Source organism: Acinonyx jubatus, chromosome A1 (assembly GCF_027475565.1).
Source record: "Acinonyx jubatus isolate Ajub_Pintada_27869175 chromosome A1, VMU_Ajub_asm_v1.0, whole genome shotgun sequence".
Classification (NCBI taxonomy): domain Eukaryota; kingdom Metazoa; phylum Chordata; class Mammalia; order Carnivora; family Felidae; genus Acinonyx; species Acinonyx jubatus.
Genome location: NC_069380.1, coordinates 105,175,579 through 105,202,026, shown reverse-complemented (window position 1 = coordinate 105,202,026; position 26,448 = coordinate 105,175,579). Strand labels below are relative to the sequence as shown.

Genomic DNA, 26,448 nt, shown 5'->3' with positions numbered 1-26,448 from the left:
AGAATACATAAGGGACAAACAGAGACCCATGGAAAGCAGGAAAGACACATAGTAAAAATGAAAGAAAGTGAGAGAGACCTACACAGAAGAAAGCAAAAGTGACACACAGAGCAAGGGACAGAGGGCAGGGGGAGGAAAGGGTGGGGAGAAAGAGAAAGACAGAGAGAAAGGATAGAGTATAAATAAAAGAGAGAAAGGGACAAAGAGTGAAATAGAGATACAAACAAAAACACAGTCGGGGCACAAAGACAACAGTGCTTGCACACAAAGGGATGCGATCTCTCTCTCTCTCTCTCTCTCTCTCTCTCTCTCTCTCGTGCACACACACACACACACACACACACACACACTCACACACACATAGGCAGAAAGGTAGGAAGAAAAAGATAAACCAGATACAGAGAAACATATTCAAAGAGAGAGAGAAAGATGTACTCACAGAGACACAAAAAGAGAGACACATGGTTGCCCAGAGAGACACAGGTACTGAGACATGCAGAAAGGGATACAAGCAAATAGAGAAACAAACAAGGAAAAATAAGTAAGGTAGACACAGACAGAGAAAGAGGGCAAATACAGAAATCCAGAGGATGATGTTGGACAAAAAACAAAAGACATGTTTGCAGCCAAATCAGCAGAAGCAGAAAGATCGAGAATATGTTTGAGTCCCTGTGTCCAGGTTATTGTATTACCTCATTTTAATCACCATGATAACCCTATAAAATAAGATTATTATCCCCATTTTGCACACTGGGATAATGAAGTTCAGGTCCAAGGTCATAGACATGAAATAAACAAGAGACAGAATTTGAACTCATGAAAATGAAAACCCTGTGTGGGCAGGGCTGTTGCCTTTTCTCTCCTCTGCTGTGCTCCATTGACTAGGCCAGTGCCTGGTATATAAGAGATGTTTAAAACATATCTGTGGAAGGAAGAAAGAAAGAGAGGGAAAGCAAGTCAAAAAAAAAAAAGGAAGACAGGGAGGGAAGGAAGGAAAAAACAGAAGAGAAAAAAACAGCTCAAGCCCCCTAACCCCATACCCCCCAAAGCCCATGTTCTATTTTTCCCAACCTTTCCCCAGGATTTTAGTAATAGGAAGCAATCAAAACATGGGTTTCTAATTCAGTAGTTAGTGCCTAAATATTTATAGGCTTGCACACATGCAGAGTAAGCCATTTTAGAACACACACAAAGTATTCATTTTATCTCCAGCCATTTAAAATCCCATTTGAATTTTTTTTGAGAGAGAGAGAGTGAGAAAGAGAGAGTGTGCAAGTTGGAGAGGGGCAGAGAGAGAAGGAGAGAGAGAATCCCAAGCAGGCTCTGCTCTGTCAGTGCAAAGTCGGACGCGGGGCTCAATCCCACAACCTTGGGATCATGACCTGAGCCGACCTCAAGAGTCAGACACTCAACCCACTTGAAATTTAAAAGTGAATCTGCTGGATGAACCTTTTAGACAGACCTTTTAGGACAGAGATCCCAAGGTCTTGGATTTCAGGAGAGCACTTTTTTCATGTGCCTTTCAGTACCATGTATCCATTCCAACTTGGACATACAATGCCCAACAGATGTGACCATACAGCAGTCACATCAACTGGAACCAAGGCTCTTGTTTCTCCAAAGTGTTCTTGGGGAGCTGTTTTTCCAGCAGCGTCTATCGGTTGAGCTGCTACAGGGCAGTCAGCGGTTGAACTACAGCAACCTCCTACTGAGTCATTTATTTATTTATTCAACTGCTGAAGTGGGCAGGCCTCTAACAATACCCTCCTAGAAACAAAGTCTTCTTCTTCCAGAACATGTGCTTAATCCTCCTCAGAAAATCTAAAACACACCCAAGCAAAATAGCCTCTTTATGTGCCTATGAAAAATGAAACTCTGGAGGTTCTGCTTAAACACAGGTAATTTGGCATCAACTATGATTTCTCAGGAAACAAAGAGCATCTGTTGATAGATGGACACACAGAAAAGAAATAGAAATTGACAGTGAAAACAAAGGGGCAAATCCTTTCTGCCTTCAGTCCCGGATAACTAGCTGCTTAGTGCGTAAAAAAAAGTATGGTCTAATTCCTAAAGGATCATCTAAAATTTATAACAACACATGTTAAGGATTATGATTCTTCCATCTTGATTCTCTTTAACGTCAGACCTCTTTTTCCCAAAGCCCACTGATAATTATGCATGCATAATTGCATGTGTCACATCAGTGCACTCCATATAATAGGAATGAACTACATTCCAACAGTTTGCTTCCTTCACAGCCACTCCAATATTATACCTTGAAAAAATAAAGGCAGTGAGCCACATGGGTATTACAGAATGGGTACAAGAGTAACACTAAATGCAAACAGGCTGTCAGAGAATCCTGGGGCAAAGATTCCAGGCCAAAAAAAAAAAAACCCTGCAGCCTCTCTTTTACTGAAGGGGGAAAGGAATGGCGGGGGACAGAGTGGAGGCCTCTGTCGAGAAGGGACCAGAGAGTACTTGAAAGGAGAGACCTGTACTGCTAACTGGGTGCGGGCTCCAGCACCCCATAAGTCTTTGCCTCCCCAGCGTGGGTTTGGGCAGGCCATAGTTTCCGAGATGCCAGGCCACAGTTCCACAAACCATTTGAAGGCACAAATAGTAGCTTGAAAAGACCTCTGTGATTTCAAGTGTTAAAGCAGAAATTTCTGCAGCCACATCGTGGGCTTATTTCACACTTATCTTTTAGATATAATATTAAGAGGAACTGCCATTTGCAATCTGCTTCTGAACAGGTGTTTTCTAACCTGACAGCACTCGGGGTGGGGAACTCAGAGCAGGGGGAGAGTCCTGCTTTAGACCGGAGACATTTCAAAGTTGCCTTGTTTGAGAAAGACTGGTTCCAAGAGTCTCTGCAAGACTTGCCTTGAACCTGAATTTTATTTCATCTAAGTACAAAAAGGGCTGTGTAAACATAGAGGGGAGGGTAATCTTCTCTGGAAACCCAGAAAAAGGGTCACCTGAGCCACAACTACTGTGATTTATTAATGAAATGTTCTGAAAAGTGCAGGGGCCCATTACCAAGATAATTTCTGCTCTGAGCTGGATGCAGCAATGGTCTCACTTGCTCCAGGCAATGATGCAAACCTTTGATTTATCCAAACTCCCTCCGAGTTCTGTCCTCAGGAACTTGACTTTCTGATTTTTATAAAAAAATCTTTAACCTTTTATTTTATTTATTTATTTTGAGAGACAGAGCTGAGCAGGGGACAGGCAGAGAGAGACAAAGACACAGAATCCAAAGCAGGCTCCAGACTCGGAGATGTTAGCACAGAGCCAGACACGGGGCTCAAACCCACGAACTGTGAGATCGTGACCTGAGCCAAAGTCAGATGCTTAACCAACTGAGCCACCCAGGCACCCCTTGACTTTCTGATTTTAACTGAGCTTACCATGCAGGGCTGGGACTAGTGAAAGATCGTGCTGGTCATGAGTACATGAGTATCCCAGCAATGAGGCTTCTTACATTGGTTACTTTATTTAAAAAATAATAATAATTCAACAGGGGAACCTGGGTGACTTAGTGGGTTAAGTGTCGGACATCAGCTGAGGTCATGATCTCACAGTTCAGGAGTCTGAGCCCCGGGTCAGGCTCTGTGCTGACAGCTCAGAGCCTGGAGTCTGCTTCATATCCTGTGCCCCTCTCTTTCTCTGTCCCTCACCCATGCACACTTTGTCTCTCTCTCTCAAAAATAAATAAACATTAAAAACAATTTCAAAATAACTCAACAAATTTTTACTGAGCACCTACTATACGTCAGGTGCCATTGTGAGTACGGAGGATATAATTATAGATGAAAAAGATAAAGTCCCTGCTTTCCTGGAACCTATATAATAGTAGAAGGGAGGGATTAAGAGAGAATAAAGAACAAGTACATATAAAATCTATAACAGGGTAATAAGTTCCATGAAGAAAAATAAAGCAGTAAACAAAGACTATGGGATAAACATTGTAATGGAGTCTGACTCCATTCTTGGTGTATGACTACTGATAGCCTTCAAGCCCCAACACTCCCTTCTTCCCCCGCCTCACATCTGGGCAAGCAGGAGAGAAAGCCCAGCTTTCCTTCCCTTGGCAGCAACAGGAAGTTCAAAGCACACAAGCAGCCCCACCTGCACAAGACCACTCACCCTAGTGCCTCCTCCTCATCACAATAAAAGCTGAGCCCATCCCTTTCTTCTGCTTTCTGAAGCCATTTTTAAAACATGTTTATTTATGGTGCGACAGACAGAGAGGGTGAGTGGGGGAGGGGCAGAGAGAAAGGATCCAAAGTAGGCTCTGCACTGTCAGCACAGAGCCCCACGTGGGGCTTGAGATCATGACCTGAGCGGAAATCAACAGTTGGATGCTTAACTGACTGAGCCACCCAGGTACCCCTGAAGCCATTTTTGGATTCGCTTGGAACCCTGCCCTGCTCTCCCCAGAAAGCCCCATTATGTAAGTAATAAACCTGTTCACATTCTCTTGATGCGTGTATGGTATCATAATGTGGCCACCACACTACACATCAGTAGGATCTGTGGTCAGAGAAGCTCTCTCTGGTGAGGAGGATTGGGATGGGCTAGGCAGTGAGTCATGCAAATATTGAAGGAACATTCAAGGGGAGGGAACTGAGAGCCCCCTTTCATTGAAGGAAAATCAAGGAGGGCAGCAAATGTGGTGGAGTGAACATGGAGAGAGAGCAGTGTGGCAGGGAATTGGGGGATGAGGGGACATCCCAGTAATGGAAGCAGACCACATAGAGCTGTGTGGTCTGTGATAAGGGAACTGAGATTTTCTTCCAAGTGAACCATCAGAGGGATTTCCATAGTGGAGTAACACAACCTGACCTATATTTTAACAGAAACATTCCAACTGCTATGCAAGAACAGAATTTAAGGGGACAAGAGTGAAGTGAAGAAGAAGCCAGTGGTAAAATATCAGAAGGAACCATAGCTGGCTCAGATGAGAGCAGCAGGGAGGTGTTAAACTGAGGTTTGGTTCTGGATGTATTTGAACGTCAAATCTGTAGGGTTTGCTCAAGGATTAGATGGGGTGTGAGGGAAAGAGAACTCCAAGGGAGATCCCAGGGTGTGTGTGGCTGAGGACTTGGAAGAATGGAGTTGTCATTAACTCGGAGAGTCAGGTTGGGGCAAGGAGAGCATGCCAGAGGAAGTGGTGAAAAGTTGGGCTTTGGCCACTTTTGAGATCAGGTGTCAGGAAGATTAAGGAAGATCCAGCAATGGAGACCATGTAAAGCTCTCAACTGGCATTCTTGAGCTTGGTCGATATGAGTCTAATCTAAACACATACAATGATAAAGGGCAATCTGAACCTATCACGCTGGAGACTAGCTCTTCAGTTTAGGCATATTCCCTAAGGTAACAAAAACTATCTCCGGAAGCCTCTTCCAGGGAGTCCCTGGCCATTGTGATCAATCTGTTTCCATTTGAATTCCTGCACTTAACTCATTAACCCTTACATCAACTCTGGACATAACTGCTATTACACTCATTTTATAGATGAAAAAACTGGGGTGTTGGCTATTCAGAAAAGCAAGATAATTTGCTCAAGATCACAGAGCTTTTGAGACATGGAAGTTAGGCTTGAATTTCAAACTCCCTGATGCCAAAGGGCAAACAAATCAAATTACTTGCCTGATGTCACATGGTGAATTAATGGAAAGGTTGGAATTAGCCCCCTGACATGTTTACTCTAAATTTATTGTTATTTTTTTCCATTGGGAATAAAATGATCATTTGGAAAATTCTAGTCATTTATCACTTGCTGAAGATTCTTGTACTTGATCATTGCAGGGTAAAGATTGGCCATTTCTCACTTTGATTTTGTATGTTCATAGCAAGGAAGTCAGGAACATACTATTAAAGGAAGAAGCAACGTGAAAAATTGCAAATAAATGATAAAATAATCTTAGGTATAATTTTAATATTTTAAATCAATTTGGACTGTAGGAAAACCTCACTCACATACCATATATACAGGAAAAATAGTATATAATCCAAAAGGAAACAGGCATCATATTTTCAGGATTTCTAATTTTACATTTTTGTTTTCAGTGTTTTTAGTTGTGAAAACACAATATTATAAAATTACTAATATGTTAATATTTTAAAGTTGTACTTAAAATTTATGCTGTATTGAAACTGGCTTTTATAATTAAAGTGTGATTTTTATTGGTCATAGACCAATTATTTTCAACACTCACAAAAATTACTCTCATTTTACAATGACATATGCAGAAAACATTACCACATTCTGTTTAAAAATAAAATCCTTCCATTTGTATTGGGCTTCCCAGTTTAGATTTTTTTCACATATATCTCATAACTGGATTATGTGAGGGACAAGTGAGGACAAGTAAGTACTGTCACCTATTTTAGATAAAGATGGCAAGTATGGCTCAAAGAGAAGTGACCAGCATAAAGTCATACGACAAGAATTTGAAACTGAGGGGCACCGGGGTGGCTCAGTCTGTTAAGTGTCTGACTTTAGCTCAGGTCATGATCTCATAGTTCATGAGTTTCAGCCCCACTTTGGCTTCTGTGCTGACAGCTCAGAGCCCGGAGCCTGCTTCAGATTCTGTGTCTCCCTCTCTCTCTGCTCCTCCCCCATTCATGCTCTGTCCCTCTCTCTTTCTCTCAAAAATAAACAAACATTAAAAAAATTTTTTTTTAAGTGGGTGCCTGCGTGGCTCTACAGTAGGTTAAGAGTCCGACTTCAGCTCAGGTCATGATCTCATGGTTCATGGGTTCAAGCCCCATGTCAGGCTCTGTGCTGACAGCTCAGAGCCTAGAGCCTGCTTCAGATTCTGCGTCTCCCTCTCTCTTTCTCTCTGTGCCCCTCCCCTGCTCATGCCCATGTGCGTGCTCTCTCTGTCTCTCAAAAATAAACAAACATTAAAAAAAATTTTTTTTAAAGAGTTTGAAATTGAACCTGTGTCTTTTGATTCCATAGTTAATGAACTATCTGGTGACTTTGTGCATAAAGTAAATTTCTTGGGAAATTTAATAAATAAGGGATATGTGTACTCTTAATGGAAATCATAACATGAATGGTAAAAGCAGATAGACAGAAAAAAATATGTGTATTTTATATGTATCACTACTAATGAAATATGAATCATTAAATTTTAAATTAGCAATTAAAATCTTTTAATAATTTACACAGTCTAAAACATTCTCAAAATATTCATTAATTCCCTGCTAATTCTACTAGCATTTAGGGTGCTTGTAGTGATTTCTTATCCTAGTCCTTCTGAGGACTATATTTGTATATTTGTAGTTTCTAAGCAGAAAAGAAGGTTCTGGGAACCTGCCAACTTTTCTAAATGCTTTCATACCTAGTATGAGAATATTAAACACACCTTTGATTTACTTAAGGAAAAGTGAGTTTTAAAAGAGAGATGATTTACTCAACCATATAATAATATGTTTCAAATATCTGGGAGAAACAAATAACAAAAAATGTATAAATATCTTAAAATGCCTAGGTCTTGGAGATAAAATCAATTGTTTTGAGTGTTCCAGAGAAGAAAATGGTGATGAAACTAAGGACATCTTAATAACAATTATAGGTCACATTAATTTAAAAATGTCATTCTTTAGAGGTTATTAAGTGTGATGAGAAATGTTTCCAGACCTTCACGCTTTGATAAACTACATCTTTTACAAGAGGTGGAATAAGGAAAACATGATGATAAAACATTTGAGGTTATGTAGAAACTAAGAACATGAAAACACGATGAAAGAACAAATGTTCTTCATATACCCATTAAGGTGCATTTATTCACCTACATCAACTCAGCATCATTTAGTATCTTCTAGTGGAATCGTATCCTTTGACACTACTATATCTTCTTCATTCCCACCTCCTACCTAAATACGACAAGGAAAAAGCTTGTCTTGTCTGGTCTTAAAGCTTGGAAGAAATGATGGGCGTTCTTCAGGGAAAAGAGGGTGGGTAGTTTTTCAAATTGAAGTCTTAAAAAAATCTCACAGTGCCAATACTTGATCACTGTTACTCAACATTTTTGTTTTGTTACACTCAAAAAAGCCCAGCAATCGCTTAAAGGTTCCCCACAGGATTGTCCAAACACTGCTAGTGAAAAAACTCAGTAAAATTTATATGGCTTTTGATGAGCAATAATTAATAAATATTTATCAGTTATCCAGGTCCTGCAAAATGTCTCTCTTTTCATAATGGGAATCGAGTGTAACCCCTTTTGTCAAAGTTTTAATGCGCTTTAACCCAAGTATCTAGAATCCTAAAGATGCTTTCTAGCTGCCAGTGAATTTTTTGGCTTTTAAGAAAAGAGAAGGAAGAGGGGCACCTGGGTGGCTCAGTCGGTTGAGCGTCTGACTTCGGCTCAGGTCATGATCTCACAGTCTGTGAGTTCAAGCCCTGCGTCGGGTTCTATGCTGACAGCTCAGAGCCTAGAGCCTGCTTTGGATTCTGTGTCTCCCTCTCTCTCTGCCCCTCCCCCTCTCATGCTCTGTCTCTCTCTCTCTGTCAAAAATAAATAAACACTAAAAAAAAAAAAAAGAAAAGAAAAGAAAACAGAAGGAAGGAAAGGGATGTAACTTATGATGTATACACTAGAATACATATACCAAAATACATATACTAGAAAGTACAGGTAGGCTATGCCTTCAGAATGTGAAAACATAGGTGTTTTACATGGAGACAAACTACATTGCCCAAATGATAAACCATAACAATAACTTGAAAAAAAAAAAAGCATTTCATATGTGCACCATAACATAGGTCTTTGTTTTGCTAATTATATCCTGCCCCCTGTATACTTTGGGCTCCAGATTCCCACATCCAACTGTATATTCCACTTCTTTACCTTGATGCCTCATGAACAGACCAAAATTAACAGATACAAAAGGAATTTTATTTTAATTTCTCAAATCTTGATTTTCCTCATCTCTGCAAATGGCTCCCAATTTACCTATTTTCACCAGAAACCTGAAACTCATCATTGATTTTTTTACTTCACTCCCTACCCCTGAATTAACAAATCTTATTATCATTCCCTCAAATAGGTCCCAAATCAGTATAGTTTTTTCAGTTAGCCTTCGTGTTTTTCCAAATGCTCTGATGGGAATGACATGCAAATTTCTCCTTCACGTAGACTGAGCCCTTCAAGATCTGGTCTGTCAGTGGCCTGGCCAAAACTTCCTTCTCTTTAAATACTCAGACTGTGTCCTTTATTTTATTTTGCTTTGTTGTGACTGCAACCCCCCAGCTTTTCCACAGCTCAATCCCACTTGCCATCCCAATTCCTCAGCTCATAGGTCGCCATTTCAGGGAAGCCTTCCCAGACCCCTCAACCTAATTAGCAAAGTCTCACCCTCACTACCCATCATCCTCCACCGTCTCACCCTCTTTTTCTTCATCACACTTGTCATTGTCTGTAATGAATTTCCTTCATGTGTTGGCTGGTTTATTTTCTCTCTCCCCAAGCTAGAGTGTGAGATCCATGAGAAAAGGAGTCCTGTTTGTCTTGGGTGCCCCCATATATGGAAACCTGCAATATTACCTGAATGAATGAGTGAGTGACAGATATGATCCTATCCCTAGAGAAGGCTGCCTGCTGTCTTAGGCAGAATTTATTTAAATATGATGAAATGCTGCAGGAATCCCCCAAACGATCGGTGATATGTAGCACTCCCCCGCGTTCCTCACCAAGCAATATTAAATGCAGCATTACTGGTATGAAACCAAAGAAGTAGGTCCAGTCAGAAGTTGTATGATGGCACTTTGGTAACGCAGAAAACGTGGAGGATGGATGTGAGGAAGAGCTGCTTTCCTACTCTCCAAGGAAAAGAATAATTATTCCATCCCTCTGAGTAAGAAGGGCCAGAACCTTGGCTGTTTTAAAAGGGCAGTGCTGCTGCCAGAAGTTTGAGGCATATCCAATGTGTACGCCACAGGAACTTTTGTAATTGGACTTTTGAAATGGAGAAAAAAGACAGGGTTTAGGGGGTGGATAAATGCTTCCATCCAGGGAAAGCCAAGTCCAGGGTGTTTTTATGCAACTAAATAAAACCACATACAGCTTTGGGCAAAGCTGTATTTATTTTCCTCTCCCCTCCTCCATTTGCCTTCAGGTAATTGCTTTAAGATTATTTCACACATACTAACTTTTCCCCCAAAGAACTTTGGTTAAGAATTAAAATATATAGGAATTCTGCTTTTAAACACTCGACTCAGGTGGTGAATTCTACCTGCAGGTAAATCTCCTTTGGAATATATCACTTACACTTGGATGGACAACAAATCCAGATGTATTTGTAGAATAGGTGATTTTGCTTTCTTTTCTTCAAGGATTTATTTTAACCAAGTGTCTAGGAGGCTTCAAACCACGGTTTATGAGACATACACTTTTAACTCCCTGAGGGTATGGACCCTATCATCTGTTCACTGTCTGGCTGTACCAGAACTCAATGCTATGCTCACAGAAGACATGGCCCCTTCTCTGCAGAAGCAATTCACTGAAAAGAATAAATACTGGACAGGGGGAAAAAAAAAAGACCTCCTTGAAAGTGTAAGATGTCATAACAGAATGACTTTCTTCTTTTCCTGATCTTTAATGCCAAGAACTGTTTGTTCTCCTTCTGTGTGAAATCAGCAAAAGTGATTAGGTAATACAATGCATCCCTGCTTAAGAAAATTATTAAGTTTCTGTCTCTCTCTCTCAAAAATAAAATAAACATTAAAAAAGTTATTAAGTTTTCCTTTGGGCAAAGCTACTTTTATTTCTTTCTCTTCTCCACTTCCTTCAGGTGAATGCTTAGAGAATATTTCACAAACACTATCTTTTCTTTGAAGAACTTGGGTTAAGAATTAAAATATTTAACTAACAGAAATCGAGTGCTCTACTTTCAATTCTCGGTTCTCTCAAATTCTCTGCAGCTATAGCATTTTCTCAAAATTAGTGCATTAGAAATTCAGAGAGGTGAAAATGATATTTCATTTTATAAAAAAAATCAAAGGAAAACACTCTGAAAAAAGATTTTTAGTGAACATGACAAACTATTAATACCTTTATTATAGGAAATGATAGCTCAAACAGGTAAGAGAAAATATTATGTGCTAAAGACATAGATGAGTAAAAGGCTCAGAAGAGACATTTTCAGGTGAAAAAAGATAGAAAATTATTCCACCTTGCCAGTAATCTTAACAGAAAATTTAAAAACATGTTTGTTTCTAGTCTATAAAATTATAAATAAAATTATAGTTTTCCCATTAAAAAAACAAGACATTCTTTGTGCGAACAAAATATTATTAAGAAGCCCAACTAAATTGAGTTTCATCTATCATATCTGAAAGGGTGGATCTTGAAGATTGGTCTATTTTCCCTGTTCACCTCCTTCAGGGACTTTTGAGGAACCTCGAAGGAGGTGCTGGTTCCCCATGAAGCATAATTAGAAAACCATATTTTTAATATCACACAGTACTGATAAGAGACCGTACAATATGCATCCTCCCACAATGGTCAATGAGACTCTAAATCATGTTAACCATTTCGAACGGCAATTTGGAAATATGCCATAAAAATCACCAAAATATCCACGTCCTTTGTCAGCCTTCACTTCTGAGCCCCTATACTGGCGATCTTGCATAAAGATATTAATGGCAGCATCATTTAATACAGTAAAATGTTAGAAAAAATTGCATGTGTTCAACCATTCAGTACATACTTAATGAGAAAAAAGTCTTGCAAAAAGCTAATGTTGTTACTGAAGGATAAGGAGGAAAAGGAATGGATAGGGGCACAGTTCAGAAAGTTCATGAAGAAGTACCTAATCTATCCTTTACTGAAGGTGGCTCCTATTTTACTGGAGGGCATTAATTCCCTAAATTATCTTAGTCCAGATACCACATTACCAAAGAACACAATGAAAACTAGAAGAGAAAATATGTCAGGCTGTGGCATTATACTTAATTGTTCTACCAGGTCTTTTCAGAAGACCACAACACCGACATTGGCAAAGCCTCCCGAAGAGAACAAAGGTCAGAAAAGTCTAGAACATGTCTCTGAGACTCTCTGTCTTAGCGATAGATCGAGGGAATCTGTAGCTAACTGAAGCACTCCTGACCAAGGAAAGAACAAGGATGGCTTCTGGCCGCAACGGGGGTGGGGGGGTGTGGGTCGGGAACTAGACGGGAGGTCTCTACATGGTAAACTATGAGCTTAAAGTGAATGAGAGCATTTTATAAATAAGGTTATCCAGTTTCACATTCTTTTTGTGTTTTTCTGCCCTGTGTAATCCCATATCTTCAACAAAGTCTTATTTAAATGCTTCCAGCCTAGTCTCAGCTGTGCTGTGGGTAAAGGAAGGATTACATGTCCATATTTTAGCCAGCCAGAGAAGACATCTGACCCACCATCCATGCCTTAAGCTGGCATGATGATGGCAAAGGTGATGAGAAATGAACAAAGAAATTTAGCAAGGGTCAAGGGCAGGTCATCAATTCTGCTGCCCGTCCTACACAGGGGGCATTGTCTATCACCATTATTCATGGGGCTGGTGGAGATTTGATTACAGAAGCCCACTTCTCTATAGCCTCAAGAATGTTTAGAAAACCAGACAGTTAAAAAATAAGCACCTTGAAATATAAATGAGATCAGGAAAAGGAAAATAACCTCTGAGGCAAAAAAGCAAACAAACTAATAAAGACAAACTTCAGGCTCTTGCAACTCTCTCTGCTTGTCTATTTTCAGAAAGGGGCAATTTGTCAATTGTCTGTGGAAATGATTGGTTTAGGTGGGCAGACAAACATACATCAAAGCAAAATTTCTTTTTAAGTTGAAATCAAAACCAAACAGAAAGATATATTAATATAATCACATATTCAAAAGAAAAGAAATAGAAAACAAGTCTAATCCATGTCATTAGTTTTGTTTTGTTTTTTCAAAGAACAGCATTTTAAAAGATTGTCTAATTCAACCTTGTAATCACTGCTTTCTGTGTGCATCATCTAATGTCATAATCAGATGTGTGCTGTGTTTACAGAAATTTTAATCAGTCTAAACACCAAGTGGACTGGATTGTGGGTCTGTCCTATCCTGCCACCATAGAGAGCACATTAGTACAATCCTGCCTAGCTCTCCTTTTATTTTTTCTGACTTGTTTTACATTCATTTCATCTTGGGGTATTGCAAACATCTGTCAGTCAGTCAAACTATGCTCTGGAAGAAGTAGAATATACACGAACAAAAATTAATTTTCTCCCCATGCTTTTTCTTTCTGAAATTACTTTTCCTTTCTGGTAATGATTATTCTTACCTTAGGTTGTTTGCAAAGATAGTGACAGAGTTCTCCAATATACTGAAACACAGTCACATTGTACTTTCTACAGTCATTCCAAAACTGACTTGCTGAGAATTTCTTCTTTAATACACAAGTAGCTCCTATGAGAAAATGCAAACAAAACACAACACAACACAACAACAACAACAAAAAAAAACAGGCACTAGGGGAAATATTTGAGGGCAGAATGAACAGAAAACTAAAATGATGTTGCCCTGTCTGGTGCACTTGTATTCAATTTCAAGACTTTTATAATCTATCAGTGGCCATTTATATCAAGCTCATTTGAAAACATTAATCTTACAGTCCAATAAACTTTTTAAAAATTCATGTTACAATTCTGTATTTTGGCTACAAATATATTCTTTTTGGGATGAAAGAAGCAATCAAAATGCTTAGGGAATTGCAAGCGTTAGAGGATGACTACAGATAAGGGTTAGTCTTCTCCACAGGGATCAACAATATTCATTTACTTTTGACCTTGAATATGTACATCTTATTTACTTTTAAAACCTTAAAGGAGCCTTAGTATTTCTCAAGGTTGAGAGTTAGTAAGGTAGAGTTGGTAACATAGCACCAAAAACAAGTTCACTGATGGCTGCAGAATTTAACTGTAACAACCTGATTTTCACAACAATGTAAATCATACGACTTTTTCCAAGGAAAATGCTAATGTCTTGACCCTCATCTTTATTTATTTTGGACACTGATCATAGTCTAAATATGCTCCTCCATAAAATTACTTTATTGTAGTTCAGACATATACACTGTGACATATAAACACACACATAACTATAGTTAAGTACTATTTCAGGGCCAGACACATAATCTGAGCATGTTTATGAATGAAATCTACTGAGTCACAAATTCTACCAACTGAGTTACTGGATGCCCGGGTACCTTGTCTTCAAAGACAGGCTCAACAATTCCTTCTATACACTTACCTTTGCAATGTGCATTTGCCACTCTTCCCTTCAAGGGATAGGGTCTATTTCCCCACCTCTCAAATCTTGAATCTGGACTGGCTTTGATCATCAAAATACAGGTGAAATTATCTAAGTGATTTCTGAGGATAAGCCTTTAAAGCAATGCAGCTTCCACATTCACCCTTGTGGAAGGCTCCTAGTACCATCTAAGGAGGCCAGGGTAGATCATCCAAGGATGAGTGACCGCATGGAGAAGGAAGCCCACTCAACAGTCAGCTCCAACCACAAGGCCAAATTTCCAAGGCACTGGTCTTTCCAGTTTCAGGAATAATATGCTATGCCATGAAATTATGTCCTTTTAATAAACGTTCTGTTGTAATTATATAATAAGCACACAATCACTCTGAATTCTACTGATAGAATTTCAAACTTTAACACAAGTTACAATTAATAGGCATTTTGAAAACTTACCAGATATAAAATAAAAACTTACCTAACTCAATACATCCACCAATTCCCAGAAGAGCTCCTGAACTATGATACAGGGGAAGGGTTATATAAATGATGTCATTAGCAGTACAACCAAAAGCCCACAAGCCAGCAGAGCCCTTTAAAGTCTGCATCTGAGTGATCACAGCTGCTTTTGGTAGCCCTGGAAGACAAGAAAAGAAATATATGTAACAGAAAGTTTATGCTGGTATCAACTACAGTGGCAACTGAGACAAAATACATCAAAATATTACATGTGCTTTATAGGGACCATGGAAATGTGAACTGCCACTGTACTTAGTTCCTAGAATCTTGGATCTACCCAGAAGAATCAAAAGTCAAATTATATAGAGTTTGGGATGCCATAAACTTCAAAGAGCCACAGCTGCTACAAGAATGACAAAAATGTCCCAAATCTGAAAACGTACACCCAAAATGAGGCAGATCACAACATAAATCTAAATTATACTTAAAATAGAAATTTTCTAGTGAGCAATTCTAATTCCAAGATTCTGTCTCAAGAACCAGTAGTTTTATCATGTTTCATATGTCCTGAATTAAGATCATTATAGAATATCAGATTCAGTAATACATAATGTTGAAACAGTTCTAAACATTCATGAGCCAAACATCGATCACTTTCTTTTTCCCTTCCAGTCTTCTTCTATGTACAATGGGTTTCTTAAAAACGTTTGTAGTTGTGATTAATATATAAAACGTTTTGCTTACTTTTTTTAATTTTCCATATCGTTATAGTCTTTTGGATTACAATGCCAGCATAATAAATTCATCCAGTTAGTACACAATGTAATATGAAATTGGCTTATCTGAGATTGAATATCAGCAATTTCATGTTTCAACATACAATTCCTTAGCATGGGACACAACTTGTTTTCACAATGATAAGTACTCTCTCTTAAATTCATTTGTTAGATTAAATGCTACTTTAGTCCTATTTTGTTTCACTTCAAAGAGTTCTAATATTTTTGGAATGTCTTCACTCAGAGGGTCCCAGCCCAAATCTACCTCATCAATAGTTACTTCACTTCACAAAACGCAACGGTGACAAGGAGTATCATTTGTTGTTCCAGAGATGCAAGTGGAAACCAACGTCAGAAAAGCCACAGGAATAAGCAAATAACAGGATTAAAAGTGAAGAGCAGCAGATAGTGGAGCCAGAAGTATAGCCTTTTTCTCTACCCCACATACTGATACAGTCCTACTCACTATCTGTCAAAGGCAGGTCACTAATGTCAGTGGCTCTACAAACTTACTGCTGCACCTAGGTGGACTTGATTTCCCACTTCTAGAAATGGAGTCCTAAATTTCACAATGTGTTTCCCAAACGGAAGTACTTCCTTATTATTTTCAGCTTGCCTTGAAGTCTTATAGTAAAATATACCCCTACAGTGATGTCAGCTGCGAGGCTGTGTGAGTCAGTCCTTGTTTCTCTTCCCTCTGATATACAACTAAGGGGACATGGATAACTATCTCCCTCCAAAAGTGCCGCGGCGTAGCTCACGAAGACACCCCAGAGATCCATCCACTGGTGGATACGATCATGGCTGAACTGGACCCCAGAGGCAATGACAGAGAGAGGGAAGTGGCACAGGAGCCGTGGAGGCAGAGAATGAGGTAGCTGGCCAAAGAGCAGGCCAGCATGACCCTTGTGGCGGAGGAGATCCAAGGTGAATGAGTGGTGAATTGGCCTGGCCACATGTGCTGCCGCTGGAAGGACCAGTTGCTCTCTCTCAGGAGTGACCACAGTGACTGAGGGGAGGGAAAGGAAAGTCAAAGAGGCAGATGAAGAGAAGTGAAGCAAAGTGACTCCTACTGGTTGCCCCAGGACTCAAGAGGACCACCCATAGATCTCTAGGATACCCTTCCTCCCAACACTTGATGATTCCCCCTACAAGGGCAGAGGCACACCCAAAGCCCCAAGCGCTAAGTAGACCCCCAGGCCCCCACCACTCTGCCTTTTTGAAGTGCTGCCAGCTCCAGAAAGAGAAACCAAGAACTGGTGCTATAGCGCCACCTTCTGGAAAACAAAAGGAAGGCTCCTAACTACCTTTGTTTTCAACTGTTTGTATCAAAGAAAACAAAACCTTGCCTGGGACACCTGGCTGGCTCAGTAGATGGAGCGTGAGACCCTTGATCTCTGGTATGTGGCTTGGAGCCCCACATTGGTGTAAAGCATTACTTAAAATATTTACCAAAAAACCCACCTTGCCTACGTAAGAAAAGTGTCTGCCACTTTAAATACGGTGCCACAGGCACTTTTCATCAAACATCGTGAAAAATCAGGGTAATACAGTGTAACAAAAAGAAAATGACAATATTTCATGAACAGAACCTCAAAATATGGAATAATGGAATCTAACTGGTATGGAATTTAAAATATCTATCATGAAGAAATTCAATGACCTACAAGAAAACTCAGAAAGACAATATGATGATCTCAGGGATAAAATTAATGAATAGGAGTACTTTACCAGTTCTGGAGCTGAAGAATTCAATATATGAGATGAAAGATGCATTAGAATTCACTGGAAATAGACCAGATCATATGGAAGAGAAAATTAACTAGATGGAAGATAAAAGTATAGAGATGATTCAGGTGTAAGAGTAGATAAAAAGTAGGATTTTTAAAAAGTGAAGAAAACCTACGAGAACTATCTGATTCCATTAGAAACGCCAACACAAGAATAATGGGTACCCCAGAAGGAGATGAGAGGGAGAAGGGGGCAGAATGAATATTTAAAGAAATAATAGCTGAGAACTTACCATACCTGGGGAAGGAACTGGGTATATACAAGTCCATGAAGCTAATAGAATACCTTAGTATTTCAATGCAAAAGATCTTTTCCAAGACACATTATATTAAACTGTCAAAAGCCAAAGATAATGAAAGAATGATAAAGGTAGCCAGGGGGAAAAGAAGACAACAGTCTACAAAGGTACCCCCATTGGGCTATCATCAGATTTCTCAGCAAAAATTCTACAGGCCAGGAGAGAATGGAATGAAATATTCAAATATTGGAAGATAATGGAAGATAAAAACTGCCAGCCAACAATAATCCATCTGGCAAAGTTCTTTCAGAAATGAAGCAGAAATAAAGGCTTTCCCAAACAAACAAAACTGAGGGAGTTCACCACCACACGAAATATTGAAAGGAGCTCTCTGAGCTGAAACAAAAAGACAAAAATACACAAAACTCTGATTAAGTCGCTAAGTAGTCAGAACTAGAATACTATAACTCTTTGTTAAAATAGTATAATAAACTCCTAGTTATAACATAAAGGATAAAGGAAAATAGCATTAAAATTAGCTCCTGGGGCGCCTGGGTGGCTCGGTCGGTTAAGCATCCGACTTCAGCTCAGGTCATAATCTCGCAGTTGGTGGGTTTGAGTCCTGCATCCGGCTCTGTGCTGATGGCTCAGAGCCTGGAGCCTGATTCCGATTCGGTGTCTCCCTCTCTCTCTGCTCGTACTGTGCTCACTCTTTCTCTCTCTCAAAAATAAACATTAAAAAAATAATAATAACTAGCTGCTACAACTTGGTAATAAAATCACAGCATAAAAAGAGATAACTTATGACATCAAAAATATAAAAGGGCAAGAATAAAAAGACAGAAACTTTATAGGTGAATGAAGATAAATCGCTATCAGCAGAATAAGAACTATTTTATCTAAGATATTTTATGTAAATGCTTGGTAACCACAAAGCAAAAATCTAGAGCAGAGACATTAAGCATAAAAAGGGGGGAGACTGAGCAAACCAGCATGGAAAACCACCAACTTCCAAAGGAAGACATAAAGGGAAGGGAAATGAAACAATGGAAACACAAAATACCCAGAAGGCAAAAGATAAAATGACTGTAGTAAATCTTTGCATATCAATAATCACCCTGAATGTAAACAGATTGTACTGTAAGTCAAAAGGCACAGCGTGGCTGCATAGGTTAAAACAAACAAGACTCAACTATATGCTGCCTATAGGAGACTATTTCAGCTCTAAAGACACACATAGGTTCATAATCAAAGGATGAAAGATGATATTCCAAGCAAATGGAAATGAAAGGGTGGCAGGCATAGCCATATTTATATAACAAAACAGATTTCAAGCCAAATGAGTAATAAGAGAGAAAAGGTCATCATACAGTAAGGGGTCAATACAGCAAGAAGATACGATGATTGTCATTACATGTTCTCCACACCTGAGCATCAAAATGTATTAAGCAACTAATAACAGATCTTAAGGGAGAAATAGACAATATAATAATTGTAGGGGACTTCACATTTGATCTTAACCAAAAGACCAAGAAGCAATTGTAGGGGACTTCAATACCCCACTATCAACAATAGGTAGATCATTCAGTAAGAAAATCAACAGGGAAACACTGGAATTGAACCACATTTTAGAACAAATGGGCCTAATAGATATAAACAGAACATTCCATCCAGCAGCAGCAAAATACATATTCTTCTCAAATGCAATGCAAACATCTCCAGGGTAGATCACAAAACAGATCTTAGCAAATTTAAGAAGAATGAAATCATACCAATTATCTTCTCTGACCAGAATGGTATGAAACTGGAAATCTGCAACAAGGGAAAGTGAGCCTCCATCTACAAATGGTGGAGGCTAAACAATACACTTCTAAACATCCATTGAGTCAAAGAAGAAATCAAAAGGGAAATAAAAAATGTATCTCAAAACCAAAGAAAAGAAAACACAACATAACAAATATGGTGGGATGCAGCAATAGCAGTTCTTAGAAGAAAGTTTATAGCTATAAATACCTACATTAAGTAATTAGAAAGGTCTCAAGTAACCTAACTTTACACCTCAAGGAGCTAGTAAAAGGAAAAATTAAGCCCAAAGTTAGCAGAAGGAAGGAAATAATGAGGATCAGAGAAATACAAACCAAAATAAACAATAAAAAAAAATCGACAAAACTAAAAGCTGGTTCTTTAAAAAGTTCAACAAAATTGGTAGACTAGAGAAGAGAGAAGAATCAAATAAATAAAATTAGAAACAAAAGAGAAGACATTACAACTGACACTATAGAAATAAAAAGGATCATGAGAGACTAATATGAACAATTATATGCCAACAAATTACATAACATAGAAGCAATGGATACATTGCTAGAAGCACACAACGTACCAAGACTCAATCAGGAAGAAATAGGAAATCGTAACAGATCAATAATGAGTAAAAAGACTGAGTATAAAAAAACCAAAAACTCCCCAAAGTGAAATCTCCAGGACCAGCTCCTTCACTGGAGACTTCTACCAAACATTTGAAGAAAATATTGACAAGGAAGCAACACTTCCAAATGCACTGTACAAGATCAGCATTACTTTGATACCAAAACCAGATAAAAATACAAGAAAAAAAAATAGTAACCAATATCCCTGATTAAAACAGATGCAACAATTCTCAATATTAGCAAACTGAATTCTAGAACACATTAAAAGCATGATACACCATGACCAAGTGGGATTTATCCCTGGGATCCAAGGATGGTTCAACATAGGCGAATCAATAAATATAACACACCACATCAATCAGATGAAACCTAAAAATCACACGATCATTTCAAGAGACCTAGAAGAAAAGCATTTGATAATAAACATCCTCTTTTAATAAAAACCTTTAACAGACTGTGTATTGAAGGAATACACCTCAACATAATAAAGGCCATATGTGACAGTCTGACAGTTCAACAGAGAGAAATTGAAAACACTCCTAATAAGATCAAGGACAAGGCAAAGGATGCCCACTATTACAATTCCTATTTAATACATTACTGGAAGTCTTAGCAAGAGCAATTAGGCAAGATACAGAAATAAATGTTCTCCAAATAGGAAAGAAAGAAGTAAAATTGTCATTATTTGCTGATGATATTATCCTATATAGAGAGAAAATCCCAAAGAATTAGGCAAAAGACTATTGGAATTGATCAACAGTTTCAGTGAAGGGTCAGGACACAAAATCAACATACAGAAATCAATTGTGTTCCTTTACACTAATGATGACTCATCTGAAAAAGAAAGAAAACCATCCCATTCACAATAGCATCAAAAACAATAAAATGCATAGGAATAAATATACTCAAGGAAATAAAAGATCTGTACAATGAAAACTATAAAACTTTGCTAGGGGGTGCCTGGGTGGCTCAGTCGGTTAAGTGTCCGACTCTTGATTTCGGCTCAGGTCATGATCTCATGGTTTGTGAGTTCAAGCCCCACATCGGGTCCTGTGCTGACTGTGCAGAGCCTGCTTGGAATTCGTTCTCTCCCCTCTCTCTCTCTGCCCCTACCTCACTTTCTCTCTCTCTCTCTCAAAATAAATAACTTTAAAAAAAAAAAAGAAATTAAAGAAGACACAAATAGAAAGACATCCCATGTTCATGGATCGGAAGAATTAATATTGTAAGACTTGCCAAACTACTTAAAGCCATCTACAGATTCAAAGCAATCACCATTAAAGTACCAAAGGCATTCTTCACAGAAATATAGGAAACAGTCTGAAAATTTGTGTGGAACCACAGAAGACCCCAAATAGCCAATGTAATACTGAGAAAAAAAGAACAAAGACAGAGGTATCATATTTCTGAATTTCAAACTATACTACAAAGCCACAGTAATAAACACAGTAGGCACTGGCACAAAAATAGGCATATCTACTAATGGAACAGAATGGAGAGCCCAGAATTAAACCCTGGCATATATGGTCAACTAATATTTGACCAGGAAGCCAAGAATACCTAGTGGGTAAAAGGTAGTCTCCTCAACAAATGATGCTGGGAATACTAGAAAAACATACGTAGAACAATGAGGGGCACCGAGGTGGCTCAGTCAGTTAAGTGTCAGCCTCTTGATTTCAGTTCAGTTCATGATCTTACAGTTCATGAGATCGAGCCCCACATCAGGCTTAGAATGTTCTCTCTCCCCTCTCTCTGTCCGTCCACATGCTTGCTCTCTCTCTCTCTCTCTCAAAATAAATAAACTTAAAAAGGTGTTAACAACATATAGAACAATGAAATTGGACCTCTATCTCACACCATAAAAAAAATGAACTCACCATGTATCAAAGACTTAAACATAAGACCTAATACAATAAAACTCCTAAAAGAAAATATATGGAAGAAGCTTATTGATATTGCTCTTGGCATTAATTTTTTTAACATGATACCAAAAGCATAAACAATAAAAGAAAATTCAACAAATGCTTCTTTACAGCCAAAAAACAAAAAACAAAAAAACAAAAAAAAAAAACAAAAAAAAACCCAAACAACCAGCCAAATAAAAAGACAACCTATAGAATGGGAGAAAATTTCTGCAAACCATATATCAGATAAGGAGTTAATATTCAAAATATGTAAAGAAGTAAATCAACTCAGTAACAGAAAAAAAAATACAGTTAAAAACTGGGAAGAAAAACTAATAGACAGTTCTCCAAAATGTACATCAAAATGGCCAGATACCTGAAAAGATATGCAACATCACTAATCACCAGGGAAATGCAAATCAAAACCACAGTGAGATATCATCTCACACGTGTTAGAATGGCTACAGCCAAGAAAACAAGAGACAACAGATTCTGGCAAAGATGCAGTAAAAAGGGAACATTTATACATTGCTTGTGGAGTGTAAGTTGGACTCAACATTATGGAAAACAATATGGAGGTTCTTCAAAAAATTAAAGAACAGATTTACCACACAGTCCAATTCTACTTCTGGATATATACCCAAAGGAAATCAAAATGTGATTTCAATCAGATAATCTGCTCTCCCATGTTTATCACAGCATTATTCATAATAGTCAATAGATTAAAAAAGATGTGGTCCATATACACAGTGGGATATTATTCAGTCATTAAAAAGAAAGCTATTCTTCCATTTGAGACAACATGGATAGACTGTGAGCACATTATGCTACGTGAGATAAGTCAGAAAGAGAAAGACAAGTACTGTATAATGTCACTTATATATGGGATCTAAAAATGTTAAGCCTGCAAAAACCAGAGAGTAAAATGTTGCCAAAGGATGGGTGTGTATGTATGGGGGGGGGTGGGGGGGATAAAAGTGATGGTGTTTAAAGGTACAAACTTTTAAGGAATAGTCAATAAGCTGTAGAAATCTAAGGTATAGTACAAGGAATATAACAGTAAAATTGTACTATAATTATGTGATATGCTAAATATCACTATATAGAGATATTATATAAATGTTTCAAAGTAATACATTATATACTTTAAATTTACAATGCTACACATAGAATTTATTTAATAAAAATAAGTTATAAAATAAAATACACTCCCATGTCTGATGTTTGAATTTTATAGCCAAAATCTCCTACTGCCCACTACACGCTTCTCTAGGTATTCTCTGGCCCCATGTAATGCCCTATGGCTGGTACTTTCTCCTGGACCTCCTACTACTGATCATTTTTACCTGTTTTGGCTCAACCTCTTTGAAATGATACTTGATCTTCCAACTGAGATTTGACTCATGGTGCTATTTCTATCTATCTCCCAACATATATCTCACTGAGACAACGAGCACTATGTATTGCATACAAACTAAACTCCAGTTTGCTCTGGTAGGCCTTCTCTGATTTCATCGTATATTTAATGCTTTGTATAGTAACCAAAATTATTTACACGTTGCACAGTCAACTGGGGTACCATCTTACTAATAGTAGGACATCATTCTTTCCTCTGATTCAACACATTCACTGATAAAAAGCCAACATTCTCATGGGGTTTCTGGTCACAGCAGCACATAGAGCTATGAACCAGAGGCTTCAATGACTCCTAGACATTTTACCCAGGTGAACCTTAAGTCCACCCTGTTGCCTCACCTGCTTTGACATATTCTGACAAGCTTTGTGTTCCATGTCTACTAAAATGGAAGATAATTGATCTCATATGCAAAGCTGGCATTGTCTTGCATTTTATCCTAACTAAAATTTACTAATTTTTTTAAAAAAGAAATCTCTCTGGCTCTTCCTGATAGCTTGGCATCTCACACCATAGAAGTTTGTTGTCCTTCTCATGCATGGGGAATCTCTCCAAATTTTCTTGTTAAACCCATTGGGTGAGACTAGCTCCATCTTTGGCTTTTGGTAATTCAACGCCTTTCTCTTCTTCATCCAGAGGATCAAGCATTTATGTGTTGTCTGCTTCCAAGAAGTTCCCACCCATGGTCCTTCAGTCACTATATTCCCTACTTCCCACACTGTTCCTGATTTCATGGCAACCCAGCTTTAAAAGTAGCTTTTTACTAGGGGTTGTGACCAAAAATAAGGATGCTTTATCTAGGTGTTTCCTGTGAGCTTATGTACCTCCTTCAAAGCACACTAGTAAAGTAATTAGCCATGTTTCCCTTCCTAATCTGGTTAGCTTTAAGTGATAATGACCTTGTTAATGTATTATAAGCCATCCAAAGTATTCAGTTAGATTTTTTGATAAGAGACAACAATTATGAACTTGTCCGGGAAATGAAAGCGATCAAAACTTGATGGAGGTTAAAGTTGGAAAGAAGGAAAAAAGAAATAGGAGAATAAAGTTTGTTACAACAGCATTTTAAAGTCCTGCCTTTAAAGAGTTAGAAAGCACATTAACATATTAAAGCCCTTGTGGAGCCCAATGGTGCAGAAACTTTGATATTTTTGTTATGGTGTTTCTCAAACTTATGTGGTCATAAAGTCCCTTTTTGATTTTTATTTCATTTTTTTAAGTTGTGAAGGGATATGCTGTACAACAGACGTGGAGAAAAGATACCTACTATGGTCTCCAAAGTGCTCTCCTAACCTTCTATGAATCCCTAGCATTGGAACTCCTCACATGTCCAGGAGGAGGTCCAGGCATAAAGGTGGGAGGGAAGCTGTGTCCAGTGAGTTGAGGATTAGGAGGATAAAGAAGGGAGAGATGATCCAATTCAGAGGTAGGAATAAATAATTTAAGGAATTCTGGGATAGTTTTGGAAAAATGAAAAAATCCATAGGGTCAAGGAAAAGGAGCGACAAAGGACAGAGAGATTGAGATGGTGTTAGCCACTGGCTTCCAGGCATAGTGTGGCAGGCAGTGACCTCGTTTTCTTCTTCCCCCTCCTTCTTAGGAACAGTCAAACCAATGGCTCCTCTGTCCAGGCTTAAACAGCTTTCCTAGAGATTCCTGAAGCTACCTAACCAAGCCCAGTGAACAATAAGAGAACTAGATGTTGGCAGATAGAACACATACACTCAAGGCAAAAAGAATGGAATTACAGATGAAAACAACCAAATTTTGGAACAGCAGAAGGACAGCTGTGTACACAGCATACCCAAAAAGCTGACACAGGAGATAAACCTTGAGGAAAGCTGATCTGCCCCCACAGAATCCCAAAAAGGCTCAGAAATTTCATTAGCAGGCACCCTATTGAAATGGAAGATAAATATGGAACTATAAACAAGGAGCTTTATAGAATGTCTAAGAAACCATGATGTCAATGTTATAGAAAAGGGAATCTATATAATTCTCAACCTTTGTTCATTAAAATATCACATTATCACTTATGTCAAAGAAACATGAATGCCATCAAAACTGAACTCAATCTTTTTCTCACTTGGAGACAGAATGTGTCTGCTCAGATCCAGGAATATATTATTTTGGTGACCTTGGGCAAACAGAACTTGGCAGTGGTAAGAATGGATAGGAAATGTTTAATACCAGCTGACAGGCTTCCTTATAACCTGCCAAAAGGGCTTATGAGAAGATTCTCTCTCCATCATTCACTTTTTCAAAGCCCACTTTCTTTTTTTTTTAAATATGAAATTTATTGTCAAATTGGTTTCCATACAACACCCAGTGCTCATCCCAACAGGTGCCCTCCTCAATACCCATCACCCACCCACTCTCCCCTCCCTCCCACCCCTCATCAACCCTCAGTTTGTTCTCAGTTTTTAAGAGTCTCTTATGTTTTGGCTACCTCCCTCTCTAACCTTTTTTTTTCCTTCCCCTCCTCCACGGTCTTCTGTTAAGTTTCTCAGGATCCACATAAGAGTGAAAACATATGGTATCTGTCTTTCTCTGTATGACTTATTTCACTTAGCATAACACTCTCCAGTTCCATCCACGTTGCTACAAAAGGCCCTATTTCATTCTTTCTCATTGCCACGTAGTATTCCATTGTGTATATAAACCACAATTTCTTTATCCATTCATCAGCTGATGGACATTTAGGCTCTTTCCATAATTTGTCAAAGCCCACTTTCTATATCACTTCCTAACTTGCATCAACACCTTCTTCATTATCAACATCCTAAGACTTTATTGTGTGAGAATCAAGTGACTTTTATAACATCAAATGGCATACTAATATAAATGATCATATTTATTACCCTTACAGTCACTTAATTCAGCACAAGATTTTGAGTTGCAAAAGCAACATTTTGTATTAGAGAGAGATGCCTTTTATAAAAAAATATTAATTAAATCTTCAAGGAGGCTCCATATGGTTTTGTCAGACTCTTCGATAGCATTATATTATTAAATCGTGATATCTGTGACCAGTTCTGTACATTGCTCTGCTCTGTTCTTTATAAGAGGACCCCACATTGCTTAGACTTTAAGTTAAAAGGGGATGACATTTGTAGGACACTCCCTGTGTAAGATCATTCACAAACCAATTTTAG

General features: G+C 38.4%; 1 protein-coding gene across 1 annotated transcript in view; it reads right to left on the bottom strand.

Annotated features, from left to right (window-relative positions):
* SLC27A6 (solute carrier family 27 member 6) overlaps nucleotides 1-26,448 on the bottom strand; it is a 74,890-nt gene that overhangs the window by 25,636 nt on the left and 22,806 nt on the right. The window contains exons 3-4 of the mRNA XM_027076777.2: nucleotides 14,764-14,922; nucleotides 13,321-13,445 (exon numbers count right to left, since the gene is read on the bottom strand). Of these exons, the coding sequence (XP_026932578.1) occupies nucleotides 13,321-13,445; nucleotides 14,764-14,922 (284 nt within the window). The remainder of the gene's footprint in view (nucleotides 1-13,320; nucleotides 13,446-14,763; nucleotides 14,923-26,448) is intronic.